The 19,108-nt window shown below is 31.6% G+C and overlaps 1 protein-coding gene across 1 annotated transcript; it reads right to left on the reverse strand.

Annotated features, from left to right (window-relative positions):
* Nucleotides 1-479: 479 nt before the first annotated feature.
* Nucleotides 480-17,001, reverse strand: LOC143055492 (uncharacterized). Its single transcript, XM_076228643.1, has 11 exons — nt 16,869-17,001; nt 15,748-15,921; nt 15,191-15,291; nt 14,594-14,702; nt 13,724-13,855; nt 12,702-12,887; nt 9,028-9,171; nt 6,391-6,459; nt 5,227-5,286; nt 2,602-2,680; nt 480-1,802 (listed from the first exon to the last, which is right to left on the reverse strand). Exons 1-11 carry the CDS (start codon nt 16,927-16,929, stop codon nt 1,412-1,414), a joined length of 1,506 nt encoding a protein of 501 aa, XP_076084758.1. The 5' UTR covers nt 16,930-17,001; the 3' UTR covers nt 480-1,411.
* Nucleotides 17,002-19,108: the final 2,107 nt, after the last annotated feature.

Here is a 19,108-nt window from a genome sequence, read left to right on the forward strand (position 1 = left end):
CTCTTGCTGTTCTGTTAAGATGATGATAAAGTCTATATGGAAAATTTACAATGGCACTTTTCGGATGAGATAAGCTGGATTCGTCCAAGTTTAATTACTCTTTCGGTTTATGTGTCATGGGTTGTATCTTGAATTGTTTTCATTATATGTACATGTATAACACAATTAAAGATGACATTTATATTATATAGTGGATTTTCTTTAGTCCAAATAATTATGACATGTTGAAAGGCTGTTATTTTTTTTTCTTTGACGCCTTACATCGACGTCATAACGCCGAACTCATATTTTCAGTTGGAATTGAGAGGGAATTTACTGCTTTATAAAAACGTTTAGCTGATTTTTTTCCAAGATGCTTCATTTTGGGAGTATAAACTATATTTTTGAACCAAACTCAGTAAAATTTGACGGACCTGAATTTCCGGATAATATTATACAAAAGTTCCGGAAATTCGGGTCTTTCAAATTTTATCATTGAAACATTGAAACATTTTATTTCACTAAAGGCCTCACATGAGGCATGATAGTACAACAATATAACAAACATATTTACAAATGCATGAATAAATGGGAAGGTAAATATCATTTGTAAATTGACATTACAATTTTACAGAACTTGGCTAAGCATCGAGTTTGGTGCAAAACTTATTTTATAATCTCCTATAAAGAAAGCAGATAAACGTTTAAAAAAAAGCAGTCGACAAGTCCCCGCCTCGGATGGAATCGTAACTTATTTTATTATTACTAAAGGGATTTGTTGGAAAAAATTTGCACAAACAAACACATAAAAGGTAAGAATTTTTATATATGCAAAATAAATAAACCTTCAATGAACATTTTATGGCTAAACTGGGTCTCAAAGTTGAGGGCAAAATATGCTCTCAAAGTCCAACCGAAAATGGTGGCTTCAGCATTATGACGTCGCAGAAATTGAAAATGGCCTTCCAAGACGTCATAATTATTTGGACTAGATTTTCTTATAACAATTCCATTTTCAAACAGTTACAAACTTTCCCTAGATATTAAAAAAAAAAACTAGAAATGTCAACAGATGTATTGATATTCACTTGCATAATGTAGAATACTATTATTAGAAGCCGTTCGTGTCTTTTTTTACAATATCACTTTTGTTTTGTTTCTAATTTCCATTTTTTATTTCAATTAAATGTCATCAACGCGTTTTTCAAGACCTCTGAAATTCAATATCGTTTTTAGTTTGATGAATAAATTGCGGTAAGACCATTTCAATTTGCACTTACGACCACTAGCAGAGAAAGAACATCTCTGATTTTGATTAAGGCGAACTTAAGTTGAAACAGTATCTATTAAAGAAAAATTACAAGAATAAAATTTTAAAATGTTACATAAAGTTCAAATATGGGATTCGGAAACAACGTTTTAAAATGTTTGTTCATGAATTCGAATCTTCAACATGTTCAAGAAAATCCGAACTAAAGTCAATGCTTGCAGCTCTCTTTTTTCCATCCTGTGCATTGTTTATGCTGCCAACAAAATCAGAGCCATCCTCTAGTTTGTCAGATTGTTTGTCAGCTTCGTCAACAATTTCATGATCAGAACCATTTTCACATATGTTCTTTTCATATTTTCCGCCGCTTTGTAACTTTTCACAAAGTAAATGAGTAGAATTCACTCTATCACCATAACTGAAGTGTTCACTTCTTGTTTTCTGATTTTCAATATCATCATTAGTTTCTAAACCAACTTTATCGGACGCGGATGCGTTATTCGAAAACTCTTCCGTTACACTTACATCACTTTTCATCCTACACATAGAAACTGATCTAAAAGATAATTTACATAATTGAAATGCAATTACACAAGTATCATGTTTTAATCATACAAGTATCATGTTTTAATTAAACAGGTATGATCATGTTTTGATTATACCGGTATGATCATGTTTTAATTATACAGGTTTGATCATGTTTTAATTATACAGGTATGATCATGTTTTAATTATACAGTATGATCATGTTTTAATCATACAAGTTTGATTATGTTTCACTCATACAAGTATGCAATTTATTAAGACTCAAATTTTATTTTGCATTGGTTCAATAAAGAAACTTGCAAATTTATAAAAGACATTAGTTGTGAATAAATGTTATATTGATTTATGTAAACCCTTTTAGCTTATAGAGAATCAAAAGTTAAACGAGAAAAAATATACACAACAGACTGTATGGTGACTTAAAGATGTTTTAAAATTTCTGTGCCATACATTTGGTCTCTTGTGATGAGTTGTCTCATTGGCAATCATTCTTTATATTCTTTTTTTTATCAATTGGATAATTGAAATGTTTTTTTTTCATTTTATTGTTGGGTTGCTTATCACTATCGGTTTTATAATGATCCTTAGTGATAGACAGTGTTGGTCTTCGTTGTATGATATTGTTTGAATGTTAAAACAACCAGACTACCATCTGTTTTTTTTATTTTATTACTTGATTTTCTTAAGTTCTTTGGAAAGCTTACACTGAAAATGTAAATCAATATAAACCAGATTGTTTCGGAAACTTCACGTTTTTCATCGTATGGTTTGTGTGTATGCGTTTTAGATATCTACTGTCATGATAATACCTTTTCTTAAAAATGACCAGTACAATAGAAATAACAACGAGGACAATTAATCCACACACAACTCCGCCAATGATACTACCTGAAAAAAAAAAAAATTATCCTCATCAGTTTAGTGCTGCTAAATTCGAATAACTTAAGTTCTTTTTCATAAACATCAGTCTATATTTTCGAGTTTAAATTGCTTTATTGATAACTTTGTGAGACAACTATCCATGTTTTCTTTATAAGTCATGTTTTATCGAGCCTGTAACTTTTGTTACAAAAGCGAGACATAGCGATCCTATGTTCCGTCGTTGGCGTCGTCGGCGTGGCGTCCATTAATATTTACTCTGTGGTTAAAGTTTTTTGAACTTTAAACAACTTTCTTAAACTATCATCGATTTGTACCAAACTTGGAAGGAAGGGTGTTAATCATAGTATCCAGAAGTAAATTTTGGTAAAAAAAAACACTGCTTATCCAAATTTTACTTATATATACTCAGTTTTACGACCAGTTAACATAAAATTCACTTTGCAGATAAAAGTTTTTAAAATTCTAACTTTCTTCAAATATCTGGGATTTCTACCAAACATGGACAGTAGCTTGTTTATGATAGTATACAGACGTAATTTTTGTTGAATACTATAAAAACAACTAGATAGACATATAAACACAATCTTATGGTCGTCAGCAGAAGGTATATATGGCTATGAAATACGCCAAAATCTAAATCGTTCGAAGGCTGAAAAAGTTTGAATATCTATGGAAGAGATAATCAAAGATCTTCCATCAAGTCTATAGTACTCAAAGATAAAACAGTTGTGAGCTATGATACCGTATATAGCGGGTTATTTTCGCGGGTGTAAAATTTCGCGATTTTCATTGAATAAGGTATACGAAATATTTTGGTGGTTGTTATTTTGGCGGATTTGAAACTTTTCTCAATACATTTGCATGTGCACTTTTAAATTGGCGGAATTTATTTTGGCGATTTTGTTCTATCAGCGAAAATAAGCGAACATTTACCCACATCTTAAAAATTTGTAGTGCCTGAATTGGACCAGTCCTGGCAATTTTGGACCTTGAGATGAACTTGCTTCGAATGACAGAAATAATCAAAAGCATTATGGCATTGAACAAAGAAAGGGTTTTATTTTCTTCTGTCTTTGCCTATTAAGGGAGAAAGTAGGAAAAAAATCCCTGTAATTGAAAATTTTCTCAAATATATTCAATCCTTTTACACTTATATTAAACTATTTTATTGATAGATGAATAGCAAGTTATATTGTGGTCATTTATTGAATAAAATAATCAAAGATAACAGACATTAAAGTCACTATAATAAATGTCTGATAATAGATGTCCATTTTGTGTCACAATAAGATGTAAATTGACATATATAAGATCTAAACATCTAACTTGTGTCTGTTGTTGTCCATTCGTTTGATGTGTTTTGCGTATGGTTTTGCCAATTGATTAGGGACTCTCCGTTTTGAATTTTCCTCGGAGTTTAGTATTTTTGTCATTTTACTTTTTTTTGGAACAATCAGAAATCAGTAAATGCCTGACAATAAAACACATTTTAAGCACACTACATCATTCTCTGTAAAAGAAATGTTGTAAAAAAAAAATTTGGTGTGCTAAAGGACTTTCAGGAACATATATATTGACGGGACTTGATACTACCTGATTGTAGTCGATTTTATCGTCAGGGCCAAAGTTAATAAAGATACGATACGGAAACGAACATGTGTTTAAAACGGACTCGCTGTTATACTTATATATTTTTTAAATAATATCAATAAAATGTAATTCAAACTAGTTTTATCGTGATGCAAGTGTATCAAGCTTATATTCTGCCACATCAAATTTGTTAAAATCGTAAGCATTTCATCACAAAATTGTGTGAAATGCAAACAAGGTAATGAAAAAATGGAGGCCATTGCCGCGATGATTACAAATTCCGAAACTATCATAAAGCACTTCACATCAAATAAATCAAACTTATTTTGGTAATTTTATATGAAAAAATATATCTTCGATAAGCGTATCAAATTCATTTCCCGTTGGATATACTGTTCCCAAGGCCTTTGCATGTCCACTAGCCAAGGGTTACGATCTTCTTCATTCTTCTCCACCCTTGGCAAATTAAGCCAACATTTGTGATAACAGGAAACGAAAATATACGTTGACATTCATGCATTTGTACAAGAAACATACACAGGAACTTCTATTAGTTGATTTAAAACATTCAAATTGTCACTAGATATAGTTGTATGTCTAGAGATGTAAAGACTTATTGCAAAATAAGCACTTGGTAATTGTTTACATAAACTTTCTACATTACACGTGATCAAGGCGCTTTTTGATTGGATGCAGCGAGTTTCGACTGCAACCAATGCAAATCATTACCTTGTGTCTTCGAAATTCTATCTCGATCCGCCAAGAGTGGAGAGGAATGAAGTGGATCGTAACCCTTGGCTAGCGAAGATGAGGCCTTTGATTATATCTAAAATTCTATAGGGAGATCTCAAAGTCGTTTCACTTTTTTGCAATTTTGTCATTTATCATTAAGTACAATGGTTGAAGGATTATGGTAAATATGTAAACCACAGTTTAAAAACATGATTTATATCTGACAATACCTGTATTGCTTTTGTTTTTCACATCTTTTTCGTTTGTCGTAGGTATACTTTTATTCACATCTAAAAGGAAATAAATGTATAATAATATTTTATGAAAGAAAATGTTTTATATTGATCATTCTCTTGGGTATTTCGCAAAAATATTGTCCAGTTTAATAAATTAACCTGAATTGCTGTATGTTTCGTTTTACAAATTCACAAGATTATATTTATACCTCGAAATCATACTATCAAGACAAGAAAAGGAAAAGGAATTACGTAATGAAATAAAGCACGATATATTTTCAAAAGATAGAAGAAAATTAGCTTACAGTGTCGCCGGTAAATAATACGACCACATTGATTTACTTTGGGATTTCTCGTCAAAATTGATTATTAGTTAATCTAAATCGTCTTAAAAATAAACTGATAACTTGATGTGTATCGATTTCAGTACACCTTTTTCTGCGATACGTCTTGTTTAGGATCAAATATTTCGGAGGGCAATTATAGGAATTGATTCTGAAAGGAAACTTCAGAATTCGTATCAGGTTATCCGAAGAAGTTGCTATTCTTTTGTCTTGATTTATATTTATTTATATCTTCTATAAAGCGAGATATCCACAGATCATAAAAATAACGTTAAAAATCTAAATAAAATTGAAAACTAAAACAGGGACTAATAAGAGACACCAGCCCGACCAAAAACACAGAAAACAGCCCAAGATTACCAACAGGTCTTCAACACAACAGGAAAATCACAAACCAGGAGGCAGGCTTCAGTTGTCTCTTAAACACACATGTGCACTAGTTCAGTGAAAATAGACAAATTGAATATAGATAAATAATATTGTGTATCAAAGCATTAGGTACTTGGTTTATAGTGTCCTTGTCTAGAAGGAAAATGTGAAACTTAAGTATTGCCGTCAAATACTTCATTGTCCTATTTGATTATCGATGTTTTATTGGTCGATACGAGACTTTGAAAACAATATCTCTCTCTAAGCCATTGGATAGAGTGAATTATCTCCTTCTTATTTACCAATCAAAATCTGGCATTTTAACGTAAAGTATAACAATAGTTTATCAGCAGAGGAAAGGGTCGTCGACAGTGCCCTTGATACGTTTTCCTGGAACAAATTTACTGCTGTCGACCGAAACTACTTTTTAAATCATTATACTCACTATCAGAGTTCTGGTTTGCGACTGTAGACACGATAGACGATGAATAACTAACAATCAGTTGTGGGGAATCTGTTTATGAAATATGTAATAGAAAATAAGTTATATTTTAAAGCAATCAGAGAAAGCATATTTAAATTTACTAGATATAAGAATTAGTACAATGTTTTGGTTATAAACTGTCACATGATGCATGGTATTAAGAAAATATGGCTACAAAAAACATTTTTATAAACATTACAACATAACAACCAACACACTTGTACATAACGTCAACTTTGTAAACCTCATTTTAAATTAATAATATCAATTTCATCAGCAATTAAACCCGGGCTTCAAGGTTACTGTGAAACTACATATTCTAGAGGTGTCGTGAATCAGATGTGGATACTAAAAAGATCTTTTTGAATACATACAATCTAAGACTCTTTCATCTTGCAAACGTATTTGACTTTCCTTACACAAGAATTTCCCAGCCCAAACTAAAACATAATTTAAAAGATTCGGTCCAGCTTTTTGTCACAAAAAAAGAAACCCCAACAAAATGAAAACGCCGAATGACCGACGTAGGTACAAGCAACTCGTCTTTGGAAGGGATACATCCTAATCTGTAAACAACACTGTTTCAAACAGAAAATTGTCTGAAACTGGTGTTTGCTTTTTTTTTATTGGCAGCATATTATTTATGCTTAGTGGACGTGTTTTTCAATAAACAATCGATATTCCAATAGGAACCAACTGTGTTACTATTCTTTCCGAGAAAGAAAAGAAGTAAGCAGTATTATTTAACTTTACTATCCGCTTTATCTAGTATATGATGGTCTTTCACATAATAATTTATGTAATAAAAATTTAGTGACTGAGTTGACCACATCTATCCTATCGAGCTTTGCTGACCCTTCTGAATCTCCTCAGATAACCCCCAAATTTTGATGGGATTCGTGTTGCTCTATCTTTAGTTTTCTATTTTTTATGTTTGGTGTACTTTAGTTTGTCTGTTTGTCTTTTTAACCATGGCTTTTTCCACGGGGGGGGTAACTTCGATATTTTTTTGGTAGGGGTGTGCCATTTTTGCCTCAAAAAACGTACCCATTTTAATATAACATTCACTGAAATTCAGTACCTATAGTTATATAAATATTTAAGAAAGAATGACCTATATTTATATACAATATTTAAAATATGACCCATGCTTATATATATATATATATATATATATATAAGCACTATCTCATCATCACTCCCTGATAATTCATAAACATACCAGCTACCCTTAAGTTTTTATATATGAATTGACATCGTTTGGTGCACATTTGGGAACTTATTTGAAAGGTGAACAACTTTCAAATGAATTGATTCAATTTAATATTAATTGACCATTAATAATGTAAGATTCTCAATACCGGTAGCATATTTATATATGATATGTAGATCATACCCCAAATCAACATACAGTTATCAAACGTAAATGCATTTTAATATAGGATGTCATTAAAAAGGAGGCCCATTTTTATATAAAATCTCGCAAAATTATGACCCATATTTTTGGCACATCCCCGTATACCCAATAATAGGAAGTTACCCCCCCGTGGCTTTTTCAGTTTACATTTTCGACTTATAAGTTTGAATGTCCCTTTGTGATCTTTCGCCTCTCTTTGAATTATATCCATTTGAAAACTGCTAATGAAGAGGACAAGTACATGGGCTACTCATGCTGTTTTATTTAGATGATGATAAAGTCGATATTGACAATTTACATGTTCGTGACAAAAATGGAACACTTCTATCCACCTCCCCCCTCAAATGTTTTTTTCTCTCTCTAAAAATCACAATATAAACCCACAAAGCATAAGCTTTCACTACGTACTTTGAGGAAATTAAAAAGTTATACTAGTATTCATTTGTGTCTGTTAAGAACATGCACATTTGTACAATTGCAATAGCACGCATAGAGATATACTAAGATATCAAATGTTTAGTATGTACATAATAATATGCCACTTTCCGTTTTAATCTACCTTTTCTTAAAAATCACATAATTGAATACAGACTATAAACATGGCATTATAGATTTGAAAGGAAACTAGACAAAAGAGAAAATAAAAACATAACAGGAAGAAAAACAGATAAAGCAACACAAGGCCAACAGAGGATATTGATGGAATTATATACGACTGTCATACACATGAGAGATGTAGCTAGCTATCAACCCAGGTGTAATCTTCTATTTTCTGCATAAAGAAATGCCTGTACAAAGTCATAAATATAACAACTGTTTTCCATTCGTTTGATGTGTTTGAGAAACCAGGCAAAGAAGCAGTAAACAACCCAAGACAACCAATGGGTCTTAAACGCATCGAGATTATCTCGCACCCGGAGACAATTTCAAGATGGCATCTAAACAATATACTAGTTCCCTGTTGATATTAAGTTATCATTCTGGAATGTCTGTGGGAAATTATTTAATTATCTACTTTATAAAACATAAAAAGGATGAAAGATAATTCTAAAAAAGTTTGTACTATAAAACACCCGTCTAACGACCTTCTGTATAAACATGACATAAATAACATTGATTTCATGCGTCATTTAAATACTGGTAAAGAACAATGAATTCTAACATAAAAGAAAATGTCTTACCTGTTACGCATAAGAAATATGGTAATCTAGTGTTGCAGGATACAAACTGAGTAAGTAACACTTTATCGTTCACCACTCTCGATCCATATGGACTATCTATGTTAATTGAAGCACATTTTAATGGAGTTCTGTGACTGAGTTCATCTGAAACAATTGGTTATACGTTTCAAAGATGGCAATGGTATAATGTTAAGTCACTATTTTAAAATGTTTTGCGAAATTTTTCGTTGATCTTACTTACTGAAAAGTGTTTATTGAGTGATATGAAAATTATCGCTAGAAACTAAGTGCACAAGTGGCGTTGTCACTGAAATTAACAACGTCGTCATAGATAGAATAAAGATAAACAGATTAAAAACCAATTCTTCAGAGACCAATTGAAGGTCTTTCCACCTCGATAATAAGAAGGAAATTTAAAAAAAACGATGATAGAAAATGTCACTCCTTGTTGATGTAATTTGGTTCTTCAAATTGATATAAAAAAATAAGATTAATAGGTATATGCAGAAGACTTAATTGTTTTATTCTAAACAGAAAAAAATTTTAAGCAAAGGTCAAAATCTAGATCGTCAAATTGACCTTTGACCTTGACCTCAATTTCAAGGTCATAGGTCAGTGATCTCAAATCAAAAGACCCCAGGTCAATCATTTGTATGGTTGTGGAGAAATACTGATTTCAAATACATAAGGGGAGAAAACCCTTATAAGGGTTAACCAAAACACTTCGACTGAAATAGGTTGAAGTTGCGCCTTTTTGTAAACAGTAATTTGGCAAACAAATCATATCATTAACTGTAACAGTTTCTTTCGAATAACGATAACAAGCAAAATTCTAAATTTATAACATGACCTTGACCTTCGACCTTGATCTCAATTTCAAGGTCAGTGATCTCAAATCAAAAGACCCCAGGTCAATCATTTGTATGGTTGTGGAGAAATACTGATTTCAAATACATAAGGGGAGAAAACTCCTATAAGGGTTAACCAAAACACTTCGACTGAATAGATTGAAGTTGCGCCTTTTTGTAAACAGCAATTTGGCAAACAAATCATATCATTTACTGTAACACTTTCTTTCGAATAACGATAACAAGCAAAATTCAAAAATTTATAACATGACCTTGACCTTCGACCTTGATCTCAATTTCAAGGTCATAGGTCAGTGAACACAAAACGGAAGACCGGAGGTCAATCACTTGTATGGTTGTGGAGAAATACTGATTTGAAATACATAAGGGGAGAAAACTCCTATAAGGGTTAACCAAAACACTTTGACTGAAACAGGTTGAAGTTGTGCCTTATTGTAAACAGTTATTTGGCAAACACATCATATCATTTACTGTCACAGTTTCTGTGGTATAACGATAACAAGCAAAATTCAAAATTTAGAACATGACCTTGACCTTTGACCTTGACCTCAATTTCCTTCAAATGGACCAAGGACTTCATATCAAAAGACTGTAGGACTCTACGACTTATAACGTATGAATTGATCCAACAAATCGCCTATCTTAAATTTTCAAAGGGGAATAACTCCCATTAGATGTCTTCCGATCACTAAAGTCAAATAAACCAAATCATTCTCAAGAGTAGACGAAAAATTTGGTGAAAACAGTTTGCTAAAATCTTTTACGGTTTTAGAGATATAGCGATAACAAGAAAAAGGGGACGCGGGGAGATAACTCCTATAAGAATAAGTGTTCGGTCACACAGGGTGAGTTTTGAAACCTCCATTCCTGTACAACATCATTGGCCAAAAAATCCTTTCGATATGTTGTAAGACAAAAAAGCATCTCAGACGGCAGAAGAAAAAAAAAAATAATCAGAAGAAAAACTAAAGGTCTTTCCACGAAAAGTGGAAAGACCTAATTATCATTGGTCATCTCAACTCACCGTACCAGCTCAAGCGAGAAATCTCATTGGGATGAACAACGATAAATGATGACAAATATTTACTGAAATATATCTAGATACAACATTTCTTCGGGATAAAAACAGAGGGAAAGAAATATACGTTATCCTTTTTTGAATAGAAAAGCGTTTACTTTTTACATTGTCTTAAAAAAATGGAGCCTTAGTTGGTCACTTCATAAAAAAAATGCAACATTAAAATCATTAGCAACAGTGACAGCTGTCTTGTAGATGCAAGGAGATGACAAAAAATAAGATGAAGTACGACTGGCTATGCGACAGGATCTACCTAAGATCAACACTTTAAGAGTAAGAACAACAACAGGTCACTGATAGGACTGTGACTAAGTTTGATCCACCCATAGTCTTTTTTAAATAGAAAAGGTTCAGTATTTTTAGGATATTTAAAATTTATATCTGTTACATCTTTGATTAACGTTAACAGTTTCTCTTCCTATTCATGCTATTGTTTCAAAAAATTTCGCCAATATTGACTGGTTTGTAGCTCGTCGTGCTGATAATTTTTCTAGAAGCTCCAATGAAAATAATTCAGTCAAATTATAAATACTGAGGAAAATAATATCTGAAGAAAGGTATTTGAAAACTTTATACTATGTTATTTTCTTCACAAGAAGAAGCCTTGTGATTTGTGATTTGTTAATTACAGCCAAAGTATAAAGATGTATTGGGAAAACAATTCAACATGCAGCTTTGATTGAAAAATGGCTCTTTGAATCAAGTTTTTTGCGTTACTATAATGAATAAACCTTACACATTTCAAATGTGTCCTTAACTATTTTTGATTGGTGAAATATACTTAAGAAATAGTTCATGGGGGCTTGAATATATTGTGATTTTACCACGGGTGGCCCTTTATGACAAATATTTTACCCTGAGCGATAGCGAGGGGTTAAATATCGGCATAAAGGGACAGCCCGTGGTAAAATCACGATATACTCAAGCCCCCATAAATTATTTCGATTCTAATAGGACAAATACGGCAATTGTTTTGGATCGAAGCGCTCTAGGTGATGGCATTTTTTGCCGTTCCCGTAAATAAACCCACTATTAAATTGACGTAAAATAACGGAGCAAACTGAATAAATGATGATGCTTAAACTATTTACAATAACATATTTAGATAAGTTTGGATGAATCTAAATGATTATTGTACTTATATGTCTCATATGTATACAAAAAGGGTTAATATAACACATTTTAGCATCATTTGTTTACGTTTCCTTGTTGTGGTGATTTTCGGTTTCACAAGCATGTATTTTCCCGTAAAATGCTTATATTCCGACGTCATTGTTCTATGACGTCGGGTAGCTCATTCATAATAACACATATGACGTGGGAGTACAATCGGAACAGCCCTAACAATATATTCATATTTTACCATGGGTGTGTACTCAAAGCGTTTGAAGGATGTCATGTTAGAATTAGAGATATAAAAGATATAAAAATATATTTTTGTTTATCAATACATGCGGCTAATAATTTTTGGGAATAAATAACAATGTCATGTACTTTCAGCATGCTTTTTATAACTGCGAGAAATTTTGTATACTGTTATATATTTATTCGTTATTTTCTCTGTGTCTGGTGCTTTTGTAATCTGTTGAGATTTAATTTGTAATGTAAGGTTTTTGCTATACTGGTTTTCATTTTATGTTTGTTCTTTTAAATCCTGTTCGGTGGTCTCATGATTGATATTAAACCTTTTTGCACTTTTTTTGCAAAATATGCAACAACAAACTTACCATTATTAGAAGATATAGTGTAGAAAAACGAACGATGTTGTCTAAATATGTTTGTCCAACTTGAGGATGAAACATGGGAACAGACTTTTCGGAAATCTTCTGGAAAGTATGTTCCGTAATGTTTAATACACTCGTTCAAACTATTAGTCCAGCCTATGTTTTTATCTTCAACAAGGTCTCCAAGGCCTGTAGAAAATTTAGAATAGTTACATATTTGTACATTGTCAAGATAAAACATAACTAGGGTACCAATTGCAGTCAATGCTCTTCAACTTCGTACTTTATTTGGACTTTAACATTTTTTTTTATTCGAGCGTCAATTACGAGTCTTCTGTAGACGAAAAGCTCATCTGGCAGAAATATAAAAATTCAATCCTAATATCTATAATGAGTTTATTTGCATACATGTATTTCTTGTCAATATATCTTTGTGATCGTTGCAATGTTTGTATTTCAACTCACTCTAGTCAAACAGGGACCGTTTTGAACTTGAAAAGCAGGTTGAACGTCTGTTCGGTATTTAGAGACTCAAATGTACTGGGTTATACTATTATTGTAGCATATATTTCCTTATTGTGGTGTAAGATCCGTTTTTTTTCCCCTGATTAATAATGCTTGGTATTCCGCGTCAATGTATCTGTTCCACTTTTTCATGATTTACTGATTACGTTTGGTATGAATTTGACTGTTGTTTCAATCTTTTCGTTTCTTGGTATAGTTGTGCCTTTGATTGTCATATTTTCTGAACTTCACCTTTATTCATATGTAATATGTTGATACTTTGTGACATGTTTACAGTTTGTGTTTGTTCGTCAAACAGTATCTAGACAAGATAAATAGCAGAAACAAATCATTTCAAACTGAGATAAAAGACACTATACGAATCTGATATCTAAGAAGATTCTGTTATATGATGATGATGTAATTTTATCCATCCTATAGGTCAATTATTTAATATTTAGTAAATAAATTGCATGCGCTACACGAGTTTTTGTTATTTAGTTTGTAATAATTAAACTTACCACAGACGCCACGTACACTACTAGACGTACAGTTTGCCACATAAGGACCATCTATTTGCATTGGCGATGTAGTACATGAACTATACATACAATTACCTATTGCATTTTCATAAGACTTGGACCGTAAATATCCTACAATAGAGTAAAATTGAGCATTCAATTTTTTCGACCACTGATTTAATGCTTGAAGTATCGATCAAAAAGTGTCACTCTAGAACAAATTCAAACCATCTTAATATGACTTTATAAGTCTATAATATCATAAACTGATTAACTATTATTACATTGGTTGGAATGAATTATATATATAATTAATAGACAAACAAGTAAAATAAAAAAAACCCGCTAATTTTACATGTGAAATGAGCGTGGTTATTTCATTCATCTGACGTAATACAACAATAGACGCTGTCAATAAGTCGATAACGACGGATGAATAGAAATTGTGAATTCGTAGAAAAAGATATAGTTCCTTACATTTTCTACTTTAAATTCATTTTGCCAATGTAATACAAAACATAACTATTCAAAGAATTCAAATATAAAAAAAAATGGTCGGTCACTCGTTGAATACTGTTCTCTATTTGAATTTCAAGATAAGTTATTTTATAATCAATTTTACGTATCAAGAGGGAAACCTTTATTCATAGGTGTGTTTTAGTACGACCATTGATATATTCAATAATAACATATTTTGTAAATTACTTATCGAGGAAAACATTTTCAAACAGTTTAGACTAAAAAGCTAAATAATTCGCAAAACTAAACTTATATACGTAAATGGATACACAAAAGTATGACAGAGCTGAACTCATATACCAATGAACATGACCAATACGATATTGAACAGATTTTTATAATATTACTTACTGCTATAAACGATTAAAAATCTGTAAGTATGAACACTTTCACAGGAATACGCGTTTGAATACTTTGTAGGCAGTTGTGACATACATAAACATACTGGTTCAATTTGTGCCTGTCAAAAATTTAATGTACACAATTATAAATTGCTAGCTATTTAAGCTTGATTTCATATATTTCATATATTTGATTGTATTGATATTTTAATTGTATATTACTTTTGGAAATAATAGAAGCTGTGCAAAAACTTGTTAAAAGAGACTGAATGAAACCTGTGTTAATGTCCAATAAATGTCAACATTATCATACGTCCATGTTAGACTTTCATGACTTTAGTATTAAGTAATTGTCTGTCGAATCTACCTAGTTTCAAACAGCATGCTGCTAACCTATTTCTAAATCGTACATTTGTGGGCAGTGTTTCGTTCTGTTATTCTACTGACATATGTATTATCCCACCTTAGTCTTATAATGACGTTTTTTACCTCCGTTTCGATTAACACAAATTGGTAATTTAACAATTTGTTGAGGTGTTTTAACGTTTTAAAAATGGCTTTCTTAACTGTAAAAAGCGATAGTACAATATACACAACCAGTACTCACTCTAAATGCAAAGTACCTAAAACTACTACATTGCATCTCACAAAAGGCTATTGTTGGTACTTGAAATATATTGCCTCTTGTAGTATTAAAGATAAAACAACCTACAAGACAATGAAATATTGTTTCTAAATCGAATTCTAGTCTTAAAAAATAACTCAATATAACTATCTCATATTGAAACATTAAGGTTAAAACAGAATATGTAATCGTGTGTTAATCATGTTTATCATGGAGAAAAATCATTTGAAAACTAACGATAATATAAAAGTTAAACTCAATGTGAAAAAACTGTAAATATTAAGTGCGAGTTTTTGACTTGTCAAATCCACCTTCTTTTTATTATTGTTATTCATTTCGCATATAAGAATGCGAAGCAATGCAATTTTTCTTTGATTTACTTAACCAACGTTTTCAGAGGACAAAATATTTGCTTTAAAGACTTTATGATTCCTTTTTCTTCTAAAATTGTAATTTATATATAAAAAAGTGAAGTACATGTAGAGAGCGAAACACTTATTATCAACTCACACTGAAAAGCAAGTCTTAACATATCTTACCCATTATTTGCAGCCATTTCGATGTCAGCTCAACTTTTCCGACCCATGCGGAGGAAGATTTTTGTGAATCAACTGTAGAATTATAGCCTATATCTGAGGCTAGATATCCGTCATTGGCTTTACAGTTGTCATAGGCATCACTCCATGTATAAGATCCTCGTGGAGACAACAAGACTAATTTAATAAACAATAAAAAAGAAAAGAAACACGATCTTTTAATACACATCTTGAAATGAACAAATGTAAACCAAACGTGTGAACATGGTAAATGAATCATATATTGATCGATGTTTGGTCAAACTGGCCGTAAATGAAACATATTTCTAGATATTCATAATTTAAATTTGGCAGCCTGAAACATTCTATTTCTATTGAATATAATTGATATTATTCCAACTAAAGTCAGAACAAGGGATGATTGAATCAGCTATTTAATCAATTTGCAAATAATAAAAATGCGTCTCAAGGAAAAATAAGTGTTTTTTAATAAAATAATAGTTTTTTTTTTTTTAAAGAGAGATGCCAATTTTTTTCTCCATTATTTTTTTCTTTCGTTGTTCAATGGCACTATCATTTTGTTTCGTCTGCACATGAGTTTGAAAGTACCATCGGTATCATTTGCTTCTTTATTGAATTAAAAAGAAATCGATAAAAGAGGGTCAAAAGAGGTTTCAACAAAGCGTACGTTGTAAATTCATTGCATGTTATAGTGTCTTTATCACGACTCATACTGGTGAGAGGTTTGGCTAGATATATACCATGCTTAATCCACATTTTGTTTCATGAAAAAATACCTGTAGAAAGTGAAAAAAGTGACAGTTGTTTTTCATTCGTTTGTGAGATATTGCAGCTTTTGATTTTGCTATTTGATTCATACCGGAGTGTGCTGTTATTAAAATATATAGATATTTTATGTCTTTAAAATATATAGATATTTTATGTCTTTAAAATGAATCGAATGAAAGTGTTGAACCTTTAAGGAACGGTAATACAAATTGTTTTTGTCATATTCTAAATACATGAAATATGGCGTGAATTAACTAGAAATTTTATGGACTTCAACTGTAAATACTGCATACGTTTTGAATGTGTTTATTATCTATCTTGCTTTTTTCACTTACCATGACTTTCCGAAAAGCTGCCAAAGAATGACACAAGCAAAATTCTAGCGAGAAAAAGCATTGTCTGTTATTATCCCAATTAAAAGACATTATTCATCTTTGTGTACCATTGACAATTTATTTAACTGATAACTACACCTTGAGTGCGTGGCGATGTGCAAAACAGATAAAATAGATAATTCGACATAAGTCAAGTGTGCTGATTCATGAGATTAATTGTTTATATAAATATTTTCGTTTAAAATTTATCCTCAGTCAGATAATGTTAGCTATTTTGTTTTCTCAATTACAAAGGAGTCGTTGTAAATCCTGCATGTATTGAGATCGGAGTGCCAATAGATTAGGTTTTTTATATATCAAAATGATAAATAAATAAGTTACCATTAGAATATAAATATGACACATTGTACGTGCTTTATAGTACCACTTGAATGGCCCTTTTGTTTTGATATTTATTGACCGTATAGCTTAACAGACCCAATAGGTTTTACTAATCATTGAAATTTGTCTGGCAATCTTGTTAGTTGTTAAAACGATTTTTTTTGTATGAATGTAAGTTGTATCATTACATGCATTACATGCACTAGTAGCATATTGTTTTTTGTCAAATATCATATACGTTATCAGGACAAAAACATATAAAAAGAAGATGTGGTATGATTGCCAATGAGGCAAATCTCCACAAGACGTCAAATGACACAAAACAACTATAGGTCACCGTATGCCTTAATTAATGAGCAAAACCAATATCGCATAATCAGTAACAAAAGGCCTAGAAATGACAATGTAAATAATTAAAACTAAAATACTGACGGCCGAATGTACACATATTTTTTGCAATGACTTCAGGTCAGTTGATAAGTTATTAAATGGAAAGTTTATGTGCAGAAAGAGTGAGAGAGAGAGTTACACAACACAGACTAAACCTGGGGGTGATATCAGGTGCTCCGAAAGGGTAAGCAGATCCTGCTTCACATGTGGCACCCGTCGTGTCGATAAAGTATTCTATGTATACGAGCGCTCTTCATATTGTATCTTGTAGAGGTGTTTTGTGACCACCTTGTGGTATTTCATTTTTCGCTCAGATTTCCTTACTTTCATATTAAACAAATCACCAATTACTTCCATACCAATTCTATATTGACGTAGATGGACGACTTCACACGAAAATCTATGACAAACGGGACGATTTCAACTTCCCAATTATCAATTTCCCATTTCTCAGCAGTAACATAGCATCTGCCCCTTCGTATGGTGTTTATATATCACAATTGATACGTTATTCACGTGCTTGTTCACACTATACGGACTTCATATACAGGAGTGTGCTACTTACGCAGAAACTTCTCCAACAAAGTTATGAGGAGGACAGATTAAAATTGACACTCCATAAATTTTATGGACACCATCACGAATTGGTGGATCCATACGATGTGTGTTTAACCAAACTAGCTAAGGACATTTTTACCACATGGTAGATTGTGGTTTGTCATTATGTCGTCAATCTTTTAATTACCAAACGTGACTTATTCTCGATTGTGACTGTTTTGCTGAGTGTGAATTCGCATTACTATAAGACGTGTTACGGTACTTGTCTATCCCAAACTCATGTATTTAGTTTAAATGTTTAATGTTATATTTGTAATTCTCATCGGATTTTGTCAAATGTGTTGACGTCTTTTCTATTATATTTATGTGTTATGGAAACAAAAATTAATCACCGCCGTCATTTATTAGATTTAATTTTGGTCAACATAATCTGTACGATAATTTAAGTTTGAAGTTGGATTCATAACAAACTGCACATATACATATTATAGTTAATTGCTATTAATAAGTATTGCAATATGCATTGTGTTTAAATGCAATATCAGTATTTAGTTCTATTTTAATCTTTAATCAATCCTAATTCTATCTTACTTTTGAGATATAGTTTTTCATATGTGACGTAATTTTTCTGCTGTTTCAGAAATTTCATATGTTCAAATTTTTTCACCATCGTATGTGACGTAATTTTTAATGCCTTTTCACCGTCGTATGTGACGTCATTTTCATAATTTACTGCGTTGAGGCCTGGACTGAGTCGGGTGTGTCTATTCTGTGTTGGTCATTCATTATGTATTCGTGTTTGTTTTATGTAATGAGTTAATACTTCAGTTTCATTATGTATATCTGTTATATTCATTTGATAAAATTTACTGTTTGCAATAGCATTAATTGTTCTAAATAATTAGGACGTT

This window comes from Mytilus galloprovincialis, chromosome 12, assembly GCF_965363235.1.
Source record: "Mytilus galloprovincialis chromosome 12, xbMytGall1.hap1.1, whole genome shotgun sequence".
Classification (NCBI taxonomy): domain Eukaryota; kingdom Metazoa; phylum Mollusca; class Bivalvia; order Mytilida; family Mytilidae; genus Mytilus; species Mytilus galloprovincialis.